At 43.6% G+C, this 20,266-nt stretch overlaps 1 protein-coding gene across 6 annotated transcripts in view; it reads left to right on the forward strand.

Annotated features, from left to right (window-relative positions):
- The window catches only part of GOLGB1 (golgin B1), a 53,637-nt gene extending 36,037 nt beyond the window's left edge, over nucleotides 1-17,600 (forward strand). For all 6 annotated transcript variants that reach the window (XM_075504026.1, XM_075504152.1, XM_075504220.1 and 3 more), the window contains 9 exons: nucleotides 446-2,396; nucleotides 4,044-4,222; nucleotides 5,484-5,649; nucleotides 6,803-6,934; nucleotides 11,146-11,304; nucleotides 11,437-11,534; nucleotides 12,206-12,340; nucleotides 14,571-14,676; nucleotides 15,874-17,600. In XM_075504026.1, the coding sequence (XP_075360141.1) occupies nucleotides 446-2,396; nucleotides 4,044-4,222; nucleotides 5,484-5,649; nucleotides 6,803-6,934; nucleotides 11,146-11,304; nucleotides 11,437-11,534; nucleotides 12,206-12,340; nucleotides 14,571-14,676; nucleotides 15,874-16,008 (3,061 nt within the window). In that variant the 3' untranslated portion in view covers nucleotides 16,009-17,600. The remainder of the gene's footprint in view (nucleotides 1-445; nucleotides 2,397-4,043; nucleotides 4,223-5,483; nucleotides 5,650-6,802; nucleotides 6,935-11,145; nucleotides 11,305-11,436; nucleotides 11,535-12,205; nucleotides 12,341-14,570; nucleotides 14,677-15,873) is intronic.
- The last annotated feature ends 2,666 nt before the right edge of the window (nucleotides 17,601-20,266 follow it).

Below are 20,266 nucleotides of genomic sequence, written 5' to 3' on the forward strand. Positions count from 1 at the left end.
TGCTATATCTTTGCATGCTGGAACATTAAATTAACATCAAGCATATGAGAACAGCAATTTCATTGATTTCTTTTTTTTTTTTTTTTTTTTTTGGTTAGCTACAACGGATGAGAGAAAGAAGTATTTTAATGAAAAGGAGGTGATAACATTCAACACTCCATTTTTTCAATATTGACATAAAGATTTATCTCACTGGGCAACTTTTAAAAAATATTCCCCCAGCACCACCCCCTTCAGACCGTCGTGCAGTCAGAACTTTAAAAGATGCCTTGAATTTTAAATTGAGGGAAAACTAATCATCTGGATATTTCCAGCTTGCTTTCTTAAAGTAAAACTAATTTTATGGCTTTTCTAAATCAGTATAATCAATGAAAACTATTACTGTGGTTTTGGATACTGAGCTACTTCATTGATTTGTGACTGACTTTCTTTTCTCTGTTTTCAGGCTGGAACGCAACAAGAAAGACTGGGAGTCTGAATCCAGGAAGGAGATTCAGCATCATCAAAAGACATGTGAAATGTTGCAGGAGGAAAAAAAGGAGCTTTTGAGTCAGCTTGAAGGGTATCAGAAACTGTACAGCAAGTCTCAGAATGAACAGCAGAAACTGGAGTCAGAAAACAGCAGCCTGAGAGACCAGCTTGCTGACTTACAGAATTCCTTCACCAAATGTGAATTGGTCAGGGAAGAGCTGGAGAGTGTGGTCAAGCAACAAGAGACCAGTATCCAGAATTTTAAATTCAGCTGTGAACAGCTTGAGGCTGATCTGCAAGCTTCCAAGGACCTAACAAATAAGCTGCATGAAGCAACTAGTGCCAAGGATCAAAAGATCATTAGTTTGCTGTCTGCCAAGGAAGAAGCAGTTATGGCTGCTCTATCTGAATTACAGCAGCAACATTCTGAAGAGATGAAAGAGTTGGAGCATAAGCTAAGTAAGGAAGAAGAAGATAAAAAAGCCTTGGAAAATGAGAAGAACAAATTTCTTGACAAACTTGACCGTCTCACTGAAAAGGTGAAGATGAGCAGAGAAGAAAGTAAGCAGCAGAAGGCACAACTGGACTCCTTCACCAAGTCCATGTCATCTTTGCAAGACGACAGAGACCGCATACTGAGAGACTACAAGCAACTTGAGGAACGTCATCTTGTTATAATCTTGGAAAAAGACCAGCTAATTCAAGAGGCTGCTGCTGAAAACAATAAGCTCAAGGAAGAAATCAGAAGTTTTCATAGCCAGATGGATGACCTCAACTCTGAGAATGCCAAGCTGAATGCAGAGTTGGTGCGGTATAGAGAAGACCTGAACCAAGTGATTTCAATAAAGGACTCCCAACAGAAACAACTTCTCAAAACACAGCTTCAGCGGATCCAAACTCTGGAAAAGGAGAAGGCAATCATAGAAACACAGCTGAAGGAGTCCGAGCGCACGCAGGATGATCTCAGGAAGTGCATGGAAGCCTTGAGAGAGGATAAAGTCAGTATGTCTCAAGAGGTTGAAACCCTTATGTCCTCTCTGTCTCGGGTGCAGAGTGAGATGACAGCATTATGTGAGGGGGGTCCTATCATGGAGTGTCAAGCACAACTGAAGGCCCGAGAGGAAGAGGCACAAGAACTGAGTCATAAGCTTTCCCTCTCACAGAAAAGGATAACAGAACTTGAGGAGGAAGTAGTATGTATTCAAAGAGATGCAGCCAAGAGAGTGGGAGAGGCTGAGGACAGGCTTCGAAAGGAATTGAAGCACCTACATCATGATGCAGGGATAATGAGGAATGAAACAGAAACAGCAGAAGAGAGAGTAGCAGAGTTGGCACGGGACTTGATGGAAATGGAACAGAAATTTCTTGCAGTCACAGATGAAAACAAAGATCTCAGAGCTCAAATTCAGTCTTTTGGGAAGTCCATGAGCTCTCTTCAGGATAGCAGAGACCAAGCCAATGAAGAGCTTCATGTTTTGAAACAGAAATACTCTGCAGACTTAGAGGAACAAAAGAGTCTAGTGCAGAATCTTCAGAAACAGATGGTTCAGCTACAAGAGGAGCAATGTTCCACTGCCAGGGACCGAGATACAGTGAGATCTGAGCTGACAGAGCTGCAGAAAGCCACTGATGAAAGAGGTCTCTTGGCCCAGATTGAGAAACTTAATCAAAAGCTCAGAGCCAAAGATGATGAGCTTCTCCATTTGTCTTCAGAACTGGAAGGCTCTTCCAACCAAGTCAAATCTTTCTCCAAGGCTATGGCAAGCCTGCAGAATGAGCGAGACCGTCTGCTGAATGAATTGGGCAAAACACGTAAGATTGAAGAAGTGAAGCAACAAGCAGAAGAGAGCACTTCCACCACTCCTTCAGAAGTGCAGAGTCTTAAGAAGGCACTGTCCTCCTTGCAGAATGACAGAGACAGAGTAGTAAGTCCTTGTTCTCTCTTCCTGCTCTTACTTAAAGCCTCATAGAAGATTTGGATCTTCAGATCTTAAAATTCAGCACACATAGATCTGGTATTTGCAATGTGAAACATAGATCATATAATCTTCACAGAATCACAGAATAGTTGATGTTGGAAGGGACTTCTGGAAATCTTCTAGTCCAACCCCCCTGCTCAAACAAGGTCAGCTGGAATAGGTTGCCCAAGACAGTATCCAGTCAGATACTGAATATCTCCATTGGTGGATATTCCACAACTTCTCTGGGCAACCTGTTTTTTCATGTATCTGGAAATGGTTTCCAGAATTAGTTGCTCCATCACCTTCCCAGGGATGGAGATGAGGCTGACCAGCCTGCAGTTCCCCAGTTCCTCCTTCTTGCCCTTCTTGTAGGTAGGGATGACATTTGCTTTGTTCCAGTCTTCAGGAACCTCTCCCAGTCACCATGACCTTTCAAAGGTAATTGAGTTACCTCCCAATGGCCTTAGAGTTTGTGGGCATGCTCCATCAGATCCCATGGATTTAGTATGTGTCATCTATGTTATCTTCTCTGACATATGGAAGCTGTGATTTCATTGTTAACTTTGCAGGGTGGTTTCTCTTGTTAGCTTGATTTAAAATATGGAATCATAGAAATAAGATATGGGTTCCCTGTTAACCTGCTTAGTCCATATCTGTGGAATCTCGTGCATTTGATTTGTCTTAAATTTGTAGAAGAGACTAGAGCAAAGTCTTGGGTCTGTTCCTCATCTTGGCAGCTGATTGTCAAGACAGGTACAAGGCATTGCAGCTTCATTTTGACATCCTTGCTTGCATACTTAATGTGTCTGTGTTTGTATAGTCTCTGGCACAATGCGGTTCAGCAAGTTTCAGAGTTCTAGTTGCTGGTCAGATGACAGACTTTTACAATCATTTTCCACCATCACTTAGTCTGTCTTAGTTTTCCCTTCTGTTAATTCACAACAGACTTTGTGATACTGTCTTAAGCACATATTCCTTCTTGTCTGTTTTATATCTCAGTTATTTGTAGATTTATGTCTGCTCTTCTGCTGTTTTGTTGAACTTGCATATCTGTGTAGCGCTGCTAATACTAAGATAGATCCTCAGTAGAAGGATCTCCTGACTCATGAAGTACTTCCCTGTCTCCAGAGTCAGTCACGTCATCTTCTCTTTGAAAACTGATTGCAGTGATGGATGTGTAATGACAACTTGTTTCTAATTCCAGTCTGAGTAGACTGTCAAAAGGATTTTAGTTCCTCACTTCCCTGGTTTACAGTAAATACCAACTTCAGGAGTTATTCTTAACCAGCTCCTTCTGTCTCACTTTGTCTTCCTCTGAATAAGGGAATTAATACTGTAGTCCTGGGGTCTTTTTGTTAATGTATGTCACATCTTCATGGAAGGTCTAAAAAGTCACTACTCTCATTAGCAATAGAATTCTCTGAGGTTTTTTTTCTGAGCAGTTTTTAGTAGACTGCTGTAATCACTGAATCAATTTCTAGTTTCTGTCGTCTGAATGTAACTTTTTTCCCTCCAGATGCCACAATGAGAAATGCTCTTAAACACTTATAAGTAATAAACCTAGCTGCTTGCTCAGTTGTCAGACACTCTGATATTTCCCTTTAATTAAAGGTAAGAGAGCTGAAGAATCTGCAGCAGCAATACATACTAGTCGGAGTAGAATCAGCTGAAAATTCTCGCTTAAAAGCACAACTGCAGGAATATCAGCAAGATGCAGATAAACAGCACCGTCTCCAAGAACAGCTGAAGCAAGAAAGTGTTGTCTACCAGCAGGAGCTCCAGCAGCTTAGGTGAGAATTGTCTGTCTTCTCACTGCCTCAGAGATGCAAATGTGCTGTTTCTTTCACTGAAAGAGCAATTGTGGGCAGAAGGCAAAGAAAGCATTGAGAACCTCACCCTTACCTGTGTCAGCTGTCACTAAATCACTTTGTCTTGTTCAGGAGTGGGCACACGTTTCCCTTGTTCAGCTTTTGTCTCAGATTTAGGGTGAAGGATTACAGCCCAACATATTGGAAGGAAACGCCTGTGTGAAATAGATCAATGACCTTTTAATTTTTATTTCCTTCATCCAGTGGTGGCCAATATCATCTGTTTGAGAGGAAACTTAGGCTGTTTCTTGTATTGGAGCTTATGTATATAACTCTCCATTCCAAGCTGATGTTGAACATCCTTTATTATCCCACTGATACCATTGTTTAGCTAATACTCCTTTTGTCTGACTGTCTAATCTTCTGTTTCACTTGTTTTATGTCTTCTATTTTTTAAAAAGTCTGTAATGCAGGTCTAGTAAATTGTCATCTCCAACTGGACTAAAACTAGTCAGACAAATATGCTCTGTTCTAAAAATGGGGAAAAAATCCTTTCAGGTACTTCAGAGATCCAAGAATCATTGAACCTGGAGTGAAAGGGGTGGGGTTTTTTTGTGGAAAGATGTATGGCTTATCTTTGTCCAAAGTGATATAAAAACTTGTAGTGCTCCTTCCCCCTCCCCCTGCTCCCAATCTGACCCTCAAACTAATACTTCAGATCTTGTAAAGTTTGAAGCAGCTTACAAATTTTATTTATCTCCTCATAAAAGAAAAGGAGATTTATTTCCTGTCTAGCTTCTACAATATAAACTAAGCTAAGGCCTCAAGTTTGCATGTTGGGATCAATGCTATGGTTCTAGTGCATATTTGACTGAAGCAGTGATAATGTTATGATGACAAGTGGCATTGTCAATGACTTGCTTGACAAAACTCTGTGTACAGCAAGATCAAAACAATGCCCAGGAATACCAAAAGTGTGAGCATTGAACAATCTCACAGTGTGAGATTGTTGAGTCAAATTGAGCGGTGTTGAGCCAAATACAGAATACTTCCTTAACTCTGCTTTTAAGATTCCTGTACTTAAGTGGGTTGTTTTGTTTTGGTTTAGTTATAAAACTTCTTTTCTGGCATGGGCTAATGATAGGAAATAGAATAATCCTCAGCTCATTCTGAGCTGGATACCTGGATATCATAAGTGATACTGGTAACTTCCTGGTAATTTCCTTTGTGTCGTACTGGGCAGACAAGAGAAAACTACCTGGGAAAAGCAGAACACCAGCATAAAGGAGCAGTACCTGATGGTCATAGCAGAAAAAGACAAGCAACTGAGCCATTTACAAAGGATCATGCAAGAAATGAGACTGCCCTTCAGCAAGTCTCAAATTGTAGAGGAGCAGTACCAAACGAAGGTGGGTGGAAATACACAGATTATTCATTGCATGGAAATGTGAGGCTTGAAATTCAGACAAAGTAGCATGTGTTGCTTGTATTTAGCTTGTACAGACTGCAGTATCGAATTTTGTTGTGTGACCTCCAAGGACTATACCAACAATACAACTTGGATCATTGAAAACCTTTAGAAAACTCTGGCGTACCCTTATGTGCTCTTCCCTTAGTTCATGGTTCCTAATGTTTCCACAAAGAGAGTAGAAGAGACAGGGCTTCCTAGGCACCTTAGGTCCTTCTAAGCAGTATGGAACTTCTCAGGTCTTTCTTTCTGGCTATTTTAGAATTGCTTTTTGCACTGTGTTTGAATCTAAGATCTTCTGGTTTAGTTTAGTTCTCCTTTTAATGTCACCTTCTAATTTTTAAGTTTCCTATTGAATTTTTATTTATTATCCCTGGTTTTACCATGACAGGGATCTACAATCCTGACTCAAGCCCAGAGAGGCTGAGGACTGAACATTACACTTTCTGCCTTCTTTCCCCTGTATCACAGTCCTAAAAGTGGAGTTGAATATGTTGAGTATTTTGCTTGGTCTAGGGAAGGAAGCTTGCCTGCTGCATACACAATACCATTACATTATGAGCAAGGAAAGAACTCTCCTGCCCACACCTGTAATGTTCCAGTGAGCAGCTTTTATGTCAGTGGAGGAGGGAGGAAATCTCCCCTTATCCCTTTGACACACACATGCATATATGCAAAGAAAAAGCTAGAACAATGTGCATGTGATGCTTTCCAGGAGAATGCTTCAGTGCTAACCTTTTAGTCTGTGTTGAATGACAGCAGTGTGGACATTTGCTTTGGGTTTTTGTTTGGGTTTTTTTTTGTTCTCATTCATACGCTTTTTTTCCTTCCTGTATTGTAGACAGCTTTAAGACAGCTTTTGAGACGGACCCGTAGTATGTGCAAGTTCAGTAATCTTTCCTAATTATTTGGATTTTCAGATGGCTTTTAGGATGTTTCTGTTTATTCCCCATTTGCTGTTTTGCTTGAGCAGATCAAGTTCCAGACCTAGGAATAATGTTGGGCTTTGACCCTGGTATACTAAACAGAGGGGAATAATATGAGAGTGGGTTGTCACATGTGCAGTATATTTTCTATTGTTCTTTCCCTGGCAGATTTCTTCAGAAGTTCTGAGAGGGGACTTTTCAAGCCTAGAAACAGAGACAAAACATCTCCAGGCCCAGCTAAGTGACAGCCTGAAAGAACTGCACCAAAAAGAGCTCAGAATTCAGCAGTTAAACAGCAAGGTACTGATTATATCTTATACTTGCTTGCAGAGTCTGGGATGAGGAATGTGGGGAAGAGAGTAGGCTTGAATAGGGCTTAGGGAGCAGGAATGAATCTTTCTGTTCCTGTGGGCATTTAGTGAAGTAACACAAAATCAGAAATATTTGTTAGAAGAGACTTCTGGAGATGATCTAGTACATCCTTCTGCTGCTCAAAGCAGCACTGTCACCAACATTAGATCAGGTCAGCCATGACTTTGCCTAGCTGAGTGGCGAAAGAATAGAGATTCCAGAACCTCTCTAGGCCTTTGTCCAATGCTGCTCTACACTTTTAATGCAAATGTTTTTCTTAATGTCTGGTCTGACTCTTCCAAGCCACAGTCTGTGGCTATGGCCCCTTATTATATTTTCTGCCACTATCAAAAAGAGTTTGGCTCTGTCTACTTTATAACTCACTTTAATTCAATTGTAAGCTATTGTAAAATGACCCTTTAGCCTCCTCTTTAGCAGGCTAAAGCGGCCCACGTCTCACAGGCATCATGGGCTCCAATCCCTCAATGATCTCAGCAGCCTTTTCCTGGACTCATTCCCATTTCTCTATCCATTTTAGAATCATTTGGGTTGGAAAAGGCCCTTAAGATTAAGAGTCCAACTGTTAACCTGACACTGCCAAGTCCACCACTAAGCCATGTACTTAAGTGCCACATCTATGTGTCTTTTAAATACCTCCAGGGATGGTGACTCAACCACTTCCCTGGGCAGCCTGTTCCAATGCTTGACAACCCTTTTGGTGAAGAAATTTTTCCTAATATCCAGTCTAAACCTCCCCTGGCACAACTTGAGGCCATTTCCTCTTGTCCTATCGCTTGTTACTTGGGAGAAGAGACCGACCCCCACCTCGCTACAACCTCCTTTCAGGCAGTTGCAGAGAGCAATAAGGTCTCCCCTGAGCATCCTTTTGTCCAGGCTCAACAACCCCAGTTCCCTCAGCCACTTCTCATCAGACTTGTGCTCTAAACCCTTCACCAGCTTCATTGCTCTTCTTTGGACATGCTCCAGCGCCTTGATGTCTTTCTTGGAGTGAGGGGGCCAAAACTGAACACAGCATTCGACGTGTGGCCTCACCAGTGCTGAGTACATGGGAACAATCACCTCCCTGGTCCTGCTGGCCACACTATTTCTGATACAAGCCAAGATGCTATTGGCCTTCTTGGCCACCTGGGCACACTGCCGCCTCATATTCAGCCAGCTGTCGACCAGCACCCCCAGGTCCTTTTCTGCTGGGCAGCTTTCCAGCCACTCTTCCCCAAGTCTGCAGCGTTGCATGGGGTTGTTGTGACCCAAGTGCAGGACCCGGCACAGAGCCTTGTTGAATCTCGTACAATTGGCCTCAGCCCATCAATCCAGCCTGTCCAGATCCCTCTGTAGAGACTTCCTCCCCTCAAGCAGATCAGCAGTCCCACCGAACTTGGTGTCCTCTGCAGACTTACTGAGGGTGCATTTGATCCCCTCGTCCAGATCATTAATAAAGATATTTAACAGAACTGGCCCCAATACTGAGCCCTGGGGAACACCACTTGTGACAGGCCACCACTGGATTTAACTCCATTCACCACAACTCTTTGGGCCCAGCCATCCAGCCAGTTTTTTACCCAGCAAAGCATATGTCTGTCCAAGCCATGAGCAGCCAGTTTCTCCAGGAGAATACTGTGGGAAACGGTGTCAAAGGCTTTACTGAAGTCTAGGTAGACAACACCCACAGCCTTTCCCTCATCCACTAAGTGGGTCACCTTATCATAGCAAGAGATCAGGTTAGTCAAGCAGGACCTGCCTTTCCTAAACCCATGCTGACTGGGCCTGATCACCTGGTTGTCCTGGACGTGCTGCGTGATGGCACTCAGGATGATCTGCTTCATAACCTTCCCTGGTACTGAGGTCAGGCTGACAGGCCTGTAGTTCCCTAGATCCTCCTTCTGGCCCTTCTTGTAGATGCACATCACATTTGCTAACCTCAGTCAACTGGGACCTCCCCAGCTGAAAATGAGTGACCTAAAACTAGTCCCAGTATTCCAGGTACAGTCTTATTGGTATCAAGCAGAATAGTTAATAACTTCCCTCAATCTTTGCCTGTCCAAAGAAGAGCAACGAAGCTGGTGAAGGGTCTAGAGCACAAGTCTGATGAGGAGCGGCTGAGGGAACTGGTGTTGTTTAGCCTGGACAAAAGGAGGCTCAGGGGAGACCTTATTGCTCTCTACAACTACCTGAAAGGAGGTTGTAGCGAGGTGGGGGTCAGTCTCTCCTCCCAGGTGACTTGTCATAGGACAAGAGGAAATGGCCTCAAGTTGTGCCAGGGGAGGTTTAGACTGGATATTAGGAAATTTTACTTCACTGAAAGGGTTGTCAAGCATTGGAACAGGCTGCCCAGGGAAGTGGTTGAGTCACCATCCCTCGAGGTATTTAAAAGATGTTTGGATGAGGTACTTAGGGACATGGTGTAGTGGTGGACTTGATAGTGGCTGAACTTGATGATCTTAAAGGTCTTTTCCAACCTACACGATTCTGTGATTCTGTGATCTGCTGGCCTTGCTTCTCCTAATGTAGCCCAGTAGACAGTTTGCCTTGTTTACAATGAGGATGTAGTCTTGGCTTGTATTCAGCTGGGCAGCTGCTGTAACTCTTTGGTCCTTTACAGCAGAGCTATTGCCTTGGCAATCTCTTTCCGTACTATACTGATGCATGGGTTTTGCCTCAGGTGCAGAGGCTTACACTTCTCCTTACTGAACTTGAGATTTGTTGGCCCAATCCTCAAGTTTCTCAAGGTCCCTCCACGCTGAAATTTTGGTCTTTGTCATGTCAGCCACTCCCCAAAATTCAATATTGGCTGCAAATTTGCTGATGCTATACTCTGTCGTAACTTATATTGCTGTCAATGTTGAGCGATATGTGCCCCAGGTAGGCCCCAGGAGTATTCTGTTCATTGCTGGCTGTCAAGCCATTGATCATTGCCTTTGAGTCCAGTGGTCCAGCCAATTTTTGGCTATGTAGCAGTTCATTTGTCTAATTCCTAGCTCCTTAGTTTCCAAGTACATATACTGTGGGTGATAATGCTAAAAGCTCTGTGTACTGAAGCTGGCTGGGATGGAGTTAATTTTCTCCATAGCAGCCCCTAGGGTGCTGTGTTACAGATTTGTGACTAAAGCAGTGTTGATAACACACCAATGTATTAGCTATTGCTGAACAGTGCTTGCACAGCATTAAGGCCTTCTCTGTTTCTCACTCTGCTCTCCCTACAGTAAATAGGCTGGAGGTGGGCAAGAGCTTGGGAGAGGTCACAGCTGGGACAGCTGACCTGAATGGACCAGAGGGGTATTCCAGGCCATATATAGATCACATTCAGGAGGATTAGTGACAATAGTGCCTGAATCAGCAACTTTTCTGCCACTGAATTTTAGTGTCCTTTCTCTAAAGTGATCAAAGGGAGAAAGGAGGAGGGAAGAGGACAGAGGAGGAGAGGGAGAGGGAGAGGGAGAGGGGAGGAAAGAAAGAGAGGAGAGAAGGGGAGAGGGGAGAGAGAGGACAGATTGGGGGGGCGGGGAGACAATGGGGGAAGGATGGAGGGGAGAGAGGGAGGATGGGGAGAAGGGGAGAGAGAGGGAGACCAGTCAAAGGGACCAGAGAGCGAGATTACATGAATAAAGTTGTTTCCAGGTTCCATTTCTATTGTCGGGAGTTCTTTCTAGCCTCCTGCTTTCTATTCTCCTGAAGGAAGTCCCTCCTTTGGAAGGCATGCTTGTGATCTTCTGTACTGCCCGCAATCTTGAAAAACTTTCTGTATTTCAGTGCAGAATCACAAGCAGTCCGATTCCCACATTGAAATGGAAGACTCGGAATTTAGCAATCTTCAGAAAGAGAGTTGAATTCAAGGGGAAAACAAGAATATAAAATAATAATTTATTGATGATATTTCTGAAAGGTTTAGGTCAATCTCAGCACTTCAGAAATCTTGTTTTGGAAGCCTGTTATTCTGTACATTGATTGTTTTGGGACTCCTGCTCTGGAAACCTTAGCCACAAGCTACTATTGGAGATTATAGCTGGTCTTTGGACATTAGTAATGTGCAGTGTGGCAGTTCCCATGTTCTTAATAGAATTCTTGCCCTCAGCTACACAGAGAACAATTTTGCTTTCACAAAAATATGAGTTCTTTACTTAGCAGTTGTGTTCTCTTCTCAGCTATCTCAGGTCTTTGAGGAGAAAAATGCCCTCTCCCTCCAGCTGCGCGGTAGCAGTCGGAACATCTGTGAGAGCCATCAGCACTACAATGAGGTTCTGAACCGCTGCTTGGTGCTTGAGAGGCAGCTCCAGGAGCTGCGGTCTGCAGACAAAGGCATGGTAAGGGTGGTTGTCTTGGTGCAAGGGAGGGAAAAGCTTATTGCAGATGGGTCCACTAACTGTGCAGCATTGTAGCTACTTTCTATCCTCTTCATTCAGTGCTATCTGCCATACATTCATGCTTTCTTTCAGGAGTTGTTTGCAACAGATGCTGCTCCAGGAGCACCCCAAGAAAAGAATGAGTCTCAGAGAGGCAGTTACACACCAGAACTGCAGGAGTTGGAGCTGAGGTAAAGAAAACCTGAGAAAACAGGGTGGGGATGTTAGTCCTGATGGAGGTCTTTAGGCTAGTGATGAGCCTATTTCTGTTACTCTCTGTCAGAGTGTTAGAAAAACTCACTTCCACATTAGGACCTTGTGGAAGTGGAGGAACTGTTATATGCACTTGACAGCTGTCATTAGTTCTCTCTTTGGACAGAACTTCAAAAAATGAAGAGACAACATACAGCAGCAATTCCAGTTGACCGTCACCAGCCAAACTAGCATCTTTGATTTGATGGGCTGGGTCCTCAGTAACTGCTTAAGTTACTGGTCTGGTCTGGTCTCAAGGCTGTTAGCCTGAGTGTCTGGAATTGAGACCTAGCACATGATTCCTTGTAACCTTTTGGAACTAAGATCTAGCACATGATTCCTCATACCCTTTCAAAATAGCTTTCAGAAGGTGGGGCCATGGATGACAGCCAAGGAACTCCTTCCTGATGTGACACAGAAGCTTCAAGAGATTTATCCTCTCTCTTGCTTTCCAAATAATTTAAATGTATTAATAAAAGATAACAAAGTCTTCTGTGTGAAGTGGAAGGGAATTGGAGTCTGTTCACATACTGCATCAGTGAATACAACAGAAACAGAATCGTCCATGAATTAGCCCTTTTTTGGCATATGCTTGGTTATTTTCTGACAGGTTGTCCGAAACAGAACACTTACATAGCAGCACAAAGCAGGATCTGAGGTATTTAGAGGAGCAGCTGGAGGAAGAACGGGACCGTCGCCTTGCTGTAGAGGAGGCGCTCTCTGCAGCACAGGATCAGATGAGGAGGTGAGGGAGCTTAAGCAAACAGGCACTATCACCATAAAAGTATGGTGACCCTAGCTCTGTGTTCATCTGCACTTCATTACATCCTTCTGTGAATGTCACTGGGGGCACAGAAACGACTATACCATGTCTATCACAGAATGGTTGAGGGTGGAAGGGACCTCTGGAGGTCATCTGGTCCAATGCCCCTGTTCAAGCAGGGCTACATAGAGCCAGTTGCCCAGGACCATGTCCAGATGGCTTTTCAGTATCTCCAAGGATGAAGACTTCCCAGCCTCCCTGGGAAACCTGTGCCAGTGCTCAGTCACCGTTACAGTAAAAAAGTGTTTCCTGATGTTCGGGCTATCGTTCAATTGTAGACAAAGATAGAATGAGACAACTGACTAGACGTTAAGACAATTTCTGACTAGAAATGAGCTGTTAGCTTTCTCAGTGAGTTAAATTAACTACTGGAAAATATAATTTGGAGACTAGGAATTGGGTGAAGGCAGAAGAGGAGTTTTCATACTTCCAGGGGATTTGTCTCTTCAGTAAGCAGCTGTCTGTCATGAGCAAAACAGTCTTGACTTGAAGAATGTCAGTCAATTTTAATGTATCGCCAATTAACATAAGCTTTTAATTAATTTGGGTATTGAGAAACAATTAAATGCTTAGGGAAAACACTTCCCCCTTGCCTTTTCCAGGCTCAACTTCAGTCTAGACACCTCTCCTCTCCCCTTCCTAGTATCCAGTCCTGTTTTTTGCACCGTACATTACGCTCAGTTCCTTTGGTGAGGCAAAGGGCAGTGTAGGAGACGGGGGTCAGTATGTAGTGATTTCTCTCTGCTGCTCCTTGTTTCTTACTCATTTCCTCTTTCCCCTAGCAGCTACCACCCTTTGTTAAATATGTTTGAGCAGAGGGACCATATGCTCCTCTGGTTGTAGTTTTGGCACACAGTGAGGCCTCATCCATTGTCAAGCCAGCTGGAACCAGCTGTGACTGGTACAGGGCACTTCATGGCCTCCTGCCACACAGCTCTCCCTTACAACTCCCTGTTACCAAAACCTTGCCATTTATACCCACTACACTGTGTATCTTGGGTTACTTGACAGATGCCCTTATAGTTAGCAGAGAAGAGGAGGCTGACCTAGACTAGATCTTAGGATTAGAATGCAGTGAGTCACATGTTAGAAATGCCTGTTTGTCCTCACTGACTATAAAAGTGGGTTTTGTCATGTAACTTGATTGTAGGCACTTTTGCTGTGCATTTCCTGGTAGTTAAAATAAACCTCACTATTGAAGTCTTTTACATGAAAACAATGGCTTCTGACACACATGCTGATTCAGCAAAAAAGTAATGGTCTGTATGGAAGAATTCTGGATGAAGTTCCCTGGTAATTGCTACACAACTCGGACAACTGTAGACCCTTCTAGCATTAAAGTCTGTGAAAGTCTCTTACAACTGATTTCTCTTCACTAATGCTAGCACTAATGCAAAGATTTGGCAGCACTGCTTCCATGTTTCATCCTTTAATCTTATCAATTTTGAATATCTGTCACTAGAAAATAGTTAGCAAGAACCAGCACTATTGGGACCAGAGCTGGCTTCCAAAATAATTCCATAGAATTTAAAATATACAGTTAAATCATCTGCCCTGGCTTCTTTCAAGTCACACACTATGAAATTTCACTTGAAAGCCCCCATGTAGAACAGAGAGACCTCACTTTAACTTAGAGTCTGAAATTCCTGAAACACAAAAGGAAAAAAACAGCACCAAAAAAATCATGAGTTTTGGAGTGACAGGATATAAATTAGGTAAGAAAGGACTCCACTGGCAGCAGCTGAATTGCTCTCTCTACTGGAGAGGAATGGTAATCTGCACATCATGCAGTATGGAAGTTTTCCTTTTCTCTCTGACTATGGTTATGACTATGGGCACAGGAAGTGGCTGGCACTGAGCAAGTATAACTTGTATAGAGAGCACAATATGCCTACTCTGTTATGGTTTCACCAGCCTCCTGGTGGAGGAAGGAGGACTACTGCTAGTTGGATCACCCAGTCCTTCTGCTCAGCGTGAGCTCAGGAGGCACTACGGTTGTACAAATGAAACTAGTTCTTGTCAAGTGAGGCCATGGCTTGCTGGCAATGGTTGATTACTTTTTGAAGAAATACCTCCTTTCCTAAGCTTGTCTACAGTGTTGGTTTGGGGCATCATAAGAAACTGAATTTAATTTCATGTTTTTTTGCGGCAGGTTGCAGTCAAATGAGTGGACGTCTTCCTTAAGTGCTAGCATTGATATGACTCCAAGTCATGAGCATTCCTTGCTGATTGACTCCATGGATAATAATTTCAGCAAAGTAAGAATTTACATTCACAGCTGTCAGTGATGTGAGCCCTGGCTGATGCAAGAAAATGTGAACTGAAAACTGTGAACCTATAGCAGCTAAATCCTTCTGTAGGCACATTTAAATCTGTTCGGGTTTGTGTAGGTTTCTGCTCTTGTCTTGCTCTATTTTCCATGCCAAAAGCCACATACTGTTCTGATCGTGGCTCTGCTTCAGTCTGCATAAGCAGACTAAATTTCAGAGGTCACTAAAATGTAGGCCAGCATTGTCTGTGCCTAAAATGTGGTCCCAGGTTCCTTGTGGAATATTCAAGGCCTCGGTGGTGAGCAAATAGGCAAAGTCTGTGCAAACAATGTGCAATCTCGTGCATAAGAAGTATACGTGTTACTGGCCCGTCTGCTATATCTGGAGAGTCTGCCCTTTCGTTTATCAGCCATCTCAGTTTTTCCTCACTCATCATCTTTTAAACCTGCATCAGTCAGGCTGGGAGCCGAAGTGGAGAGCTGCTTTTTCACTGTAAAGAATGACAGCCTGGCAGTCACCTGTCCTGTTTTGCTAAGGATGAAGCCCTGCTGAAGAGTTTGTCCTCTGGTCTCTTCAAGACTTGGGGGTGGTGCTCTCAAGAGCAGCATCAGCAGAATTACGGCAAAAGCCATAACTGGATGCTACTCTGTGCTCATGCTTGGGGTTTGTTACTAGAATAGACGTTTTTTTCTTTCTACTGGAACTTTGCCAGTAGATGTTACATTGTCTGAGGACTCCTGGAAGAGCCGTTGTTCAGCAGCTTCAGAAGTCCTTTCAGCTGCAAGGGTGAAAGAATGCAACAAATAAATAATAATTTTCTTCTTCTACGCCAGAGAGTGAATCAGGATTCCTAGTAGCTCAAAGCTCTAGCAGCAAATTACCATTGATCCATTTGTTTATATTTCACTCAGAGGGGCTAGAAATTCATAGGGACCAAATGTTAGAGGGAGATGTTCTCCATTCTGTTGCCCTTTCTCAAGCAGAATTGGAGAGAGATGGTTCATGAGAAATGTGCAGAAAGCAGGGAAAGGGGAATATTTCACTGAGGATTGGCTCTAGAGGTCAAATCTGACAGTGGAATGGGTTTGGGAAGGTTCATGCTTCATGGTCTGGAGAGCTCTGGGTGGAGGCAGCTGGGGACACATCCATTCCTGGTACTGACTGGTCTCTCTTTTACTCTTCCAGACTCGGAATATCCTTGGACTACGACGCCTGTTACGTGCTCTCTTCCGTTCCCGGACCCACTTGCCTCTGCTAGTGGCCATGTATCTGCTTGCTCTCCATGTCCTGCTCTTCCTGTGCTTTACAGGCCACCTATGAACAGGAATAACAGCCTTTTCTTGAGCCACAGCCTTCTGTGTAATCCCTGGACCTGCATTCCCTACTGACAGGGTAGCACTTCACCCAGCTGCCTTCTTTTTCCAAATCAGCCCTTAGGGAACATCTGCACCTAGCAACTTGCACCTAGGTTGCTTGCTGTCTAAATATGCAGCAGCCAGTGCTGATGCTTGGGATCTGTTTCCAGGACATCTGCCATTCCTTTGGTGTTTTTAAATGAGTGGTACATTTTCTGAGCCAGGGTCCTCATGCTACCAGCTTCAAGGACAGCATCTATTCCTGTACCTGGAGGTAGCACCACTCATTTTATATAGTATTGTGCTGTGGTACAATAAGAAAAATATTCTTGAGTTGCTGCAGTACTTCAACACTTCTAGGAACTGCAGGATCTTCGCCCTCTTAGATTGAATCAGTGAGTTGGGTTGGGAAACCCTGTAACTAGATATAAGAAAGAGAAACTTCTTCCCTTTCTTCCATCCCTTAGATTTGCTCTGTGACTCAGTGCTGTTTGAAATGTATGCATATGCTAAGGAAGTTGTGGACACTTTAAGGAACATGAATTGAATTTCAAAATGGTGTTTTGTGCTCAGTTGCATCTCCTGTTGAGGAAAGGCTAAATTGTGTATCTGGACCTGCTGAGCATTCCATTTAAAAACAGTCATATGTCTGCCCTGACAACTCTGTAAAATAATTCAGTAATGTAGTTATTGAAAAGGAATAGGAAACAAGAAACTTTTTAGCTCTAAGTTAATAACCTTGCTGTTTATAGCATTTGTGCACCTTTCATGATGGCAGGTGCTTGCATACCTCTGGAAATGAGAGCAGCCACGCTCCTGCATTCTTGTCCACTGAACCCTTGTCACAAGATTAAACTTGTACAGGCTGTGTTGAAGGGTTCTATAATGTGGTATGTGGGCCCAAATCAAAGGCAGAAGCTCTGGAAATAAACTGTCCCCCCTACACTGAGGAAGGGGTTAGAGTTCTGAAACCTTCTGGCATCTCTGGTTTAGGAAAAGCCTGTTGTAGAAACCTAGTGCTGGTCATTGGACTTATTTGAATCTAAAGCAAACTGATGCAAATGGACTTGATCTTGCAGGATATATGGAAAGCTGTTTTCTGAAGAACTCCTGAATATGTCCTGGAATTGAGACTGCCCTCTTGCAAAGGGAGAATGCTGAATGCAAAAAAGATAGTCCCAGTCGAGTTCCCTGTTAGAGACCAAGTGGTTGTTCTGTTCAGAGTTCTTGCCAGAAGGATTGTATCTGCCTCTTGCTAGAGTATTAATGGTCACATTTTTCCTATGGGAAAGAGGTAGTTCTTTTGATATTGCTGGTAAACTAAGAATCTCTAGCCAGTGAACAAAGCCTGTTTGAGGATGGATTGATTTCATCATGGTAGCTAAAATAACTGGATCTCTGGCAGGTCCAGAACATTGGCACTATATATCCATTTGTGCACTACCCTGGATTATCCGTGTGGACTTCCTCAACTACATAAAATTCAGTGACCAAATACTTTGCCTATTGCTTCCTGGGGCATGTGCTCCTCTATATGTAATAAAGATTATTTTTCAGATGGAATTTGTGTAATGTTGTCACATAAATGTCAGAGGTCTCTTGAGGGTAGAGTGCTGCTGAATCATACCTTGTACAGGACCACCATGGGACTGTAGGTCACTTTTATGTATACTTCCCTGTATGTTGATTGCAGAAGCTCTGTTTCTTCATATTATTTGAATGCCTATGGAGATGACCTTTTTCCCCTATCTCACCTCTCTCTCAGCCTTCTTCAGTTTTTGCTGCATTGACAAAAGAAGGAAATAGCACTTTAATAGTGAAAGCAATTCCAATAAAACAAGATCTGCTTGGGTTTACTTTTCTTGGCACTTAGGCGCATTTGATTGAACACTGCACTCTGTTAGAGTTGTGCAACCCCAGGAAAGACACAGGAGTTAGCAACAGCAAGCCGGAAGCATGCTACTAACTTACATGGGACTAGTTAAAACATACTGTCCTCTTCCAACTTTCTGTAGCCAAAGAGAGGTAAATTTACCTTTGTTCATATTCACTACTACAATCCACCACCACCATTAGAACAAAAGCTAGTAATGGGGTGTTGTAAGACCATAGATAATGTTTCCACTGTATTTAATAGAAGAATTATAAGCACAGTATGTTTCCTTAAAGCCCATGGTACAAGTTTTCCTGAACTGAAATAAGACAAGCTTCTGCTGGTTCAGAGACATTTAAATATTTTATACCTTCAGACCTAACAGCTTTGTGGTTTGACCTAATGAAAGATGTGGTATTTTAGCTGATGTTTCCTGTTTCAAACATTTCAACTTTTTGCTTCTTCTCTGTTTGATGGACCTGTCCTGCCTAGTTTTTTGATCTATCTGCAATAGAGTCCGAGAAGATCGACCAATGGAGCTGTGCTCTGCCATCTCTGGTACACACAAGCCAATTCAGCATGGCCACTACTGAGGCAAGTCAGAGATCTGTTTTCATGCCAGGAGGAAGGGCAGTGTTACAAGGGATAGGGAGGAGTGAAAGCAGCTTACTGCACAGAGCTGTAAGAGGAACCCACTCCTTACCCTCTCAGCTACCTTTACAGAATAGGTATGAGGCTCTGGGTATGGTAGACAAAGCACATGATGAGATATAAGAGGAGGAACCTATGCAAGTACTCCCATCAAGGTCAGAACAACTGACCCCTTGCAACAAGAGCTGCATTAAGACCAGTGCTGAAAACCTCCCAAGCAGAATGGAGGCACCCATTTGCAGACCAGACCCTCTTTTCAGGGAAGTTTGCTGCCTCCCTGGGGCCTGAATCAGGGATGTCACCAGACGGCTGATGAGCTTATTCCAATTTACAAGAAGGGTGTGAGGGAAGACCCAGGAAACTACAGACCTGTTAGTCTAACCTCAGTTCCTGGAAAAATTATGGAGAAGATCATACTGGGTGCTATTGAAAGACATTTAAAGAACAATGCAATCATCAGGAACAGTCAACATGGGTTCAGAAAGGGAAAGTCCTGTTTAACTAATTTGATATGCTTCTATGATAAGGTCACCCACCTAGTGGATCAAGGGAAGGCAGTGGATGTAGTTTTTCTGGATTTTAGTAAGGCTTTTGATACTGTCCCTCACAGCATCCTTCTGGACAAGTTGTCCAACTGTGACATGATCAGGTACACAGTGTGTTGAGTGAAGAACTGGCTGAACGGCAGGGCTCAAAGCGTTGTAGTGAATAGGGCTACACCTGGGCAGCAACCAGTCATCAGTGGTGTTCCTTAGGGCTCAGTTCTAGGGCCAGTTCTATTCAATATTTTTATCAATGATCTGGATACAGGAATTTGCTGGTGATAATAAACTAAGAGGTGCTGTTGACTCTCTCAAGGGACAAGAGGCCTTGCAGAGGGATCTAGATAGATTGGAGCACTGGGCAACCATTAATGACATGAAATTTAACAAGACCAAATGCCAGATTCTGCATCTGGGATGGAGTAATGCCAGACACAAGTATAAATTGGGAGAGGAGTGGCTGGAGAGCAGCCTTGCAGAAAGGGATCTGGGGGTGCTGGTTGGCAGCAGGCTCAATAGGAGTCACCAGTGTGCCCTGGCAGCCAAGAGGGCAAACTGCATCCCAGGGTGCCTCACAGTATAACCAGCCGGTGAAGAGAGGGGATTATCCTGCTATATTTAGCACTGGTGCAGCCTCACCTTGAATACTGTGTGCAGTTCTGGGCCCCACCATTTAAAAAAGATGCTAAGGTCCTTGAGTGCATCCAGAGGAGGGTAACAAAGTTGGTGACAGGGCTGGAAGGCATGTCCTATGAGGAGCGGCTGAGGACTCTGGGTTTGTCTCGTTGGGAGAAAAGGAGGCTGAGGAGCAACCTCATCGCGCTCTACAGCTTCCCGAGGAGGGGATGTGGGGAGGGAGGTGCTGATCTCTTCTCCCTAGGATCCAGGGACAGGATGCCTGGGAATGGTTCAAAGCTGCATCAGGGGAGGTTCAGACTTGACATTAGGAAGCATTTCTTTACCAAGAGGGTGGTCAAACATTGGAAGAGGCTTCCTGAAGAGGTGGTCAATGCCCCAAGCCTGTCAGTGTTTAAGAGGCATTTGGACAATGCCCTTAATAACATGCTTTAACTTTTGGTCAGCCCTGAAATGGTCAGGCTGTTGGACTAGATGATCGTTGTAGGTCCCTTCCAACTGAACTCTTCTACTCTATTCTA

The sequence above is a fragment of the Mycteria americana genome, chromosome 1 (genome assembly GCF_035582795.1).
Source record: "Mycteria americana isolate JAX WOST 10 ecotype Jacksonville Zoo and Gardens chromosome 1, USCA_MyAme_1.0, whole genome shotgun sequence".
Lineage (NCBI taxonomy): Eukaryota > Metazoa > Chordata > Aves > Ciconiiformes > Ciconiidae > Mycteria > Mycteria americana.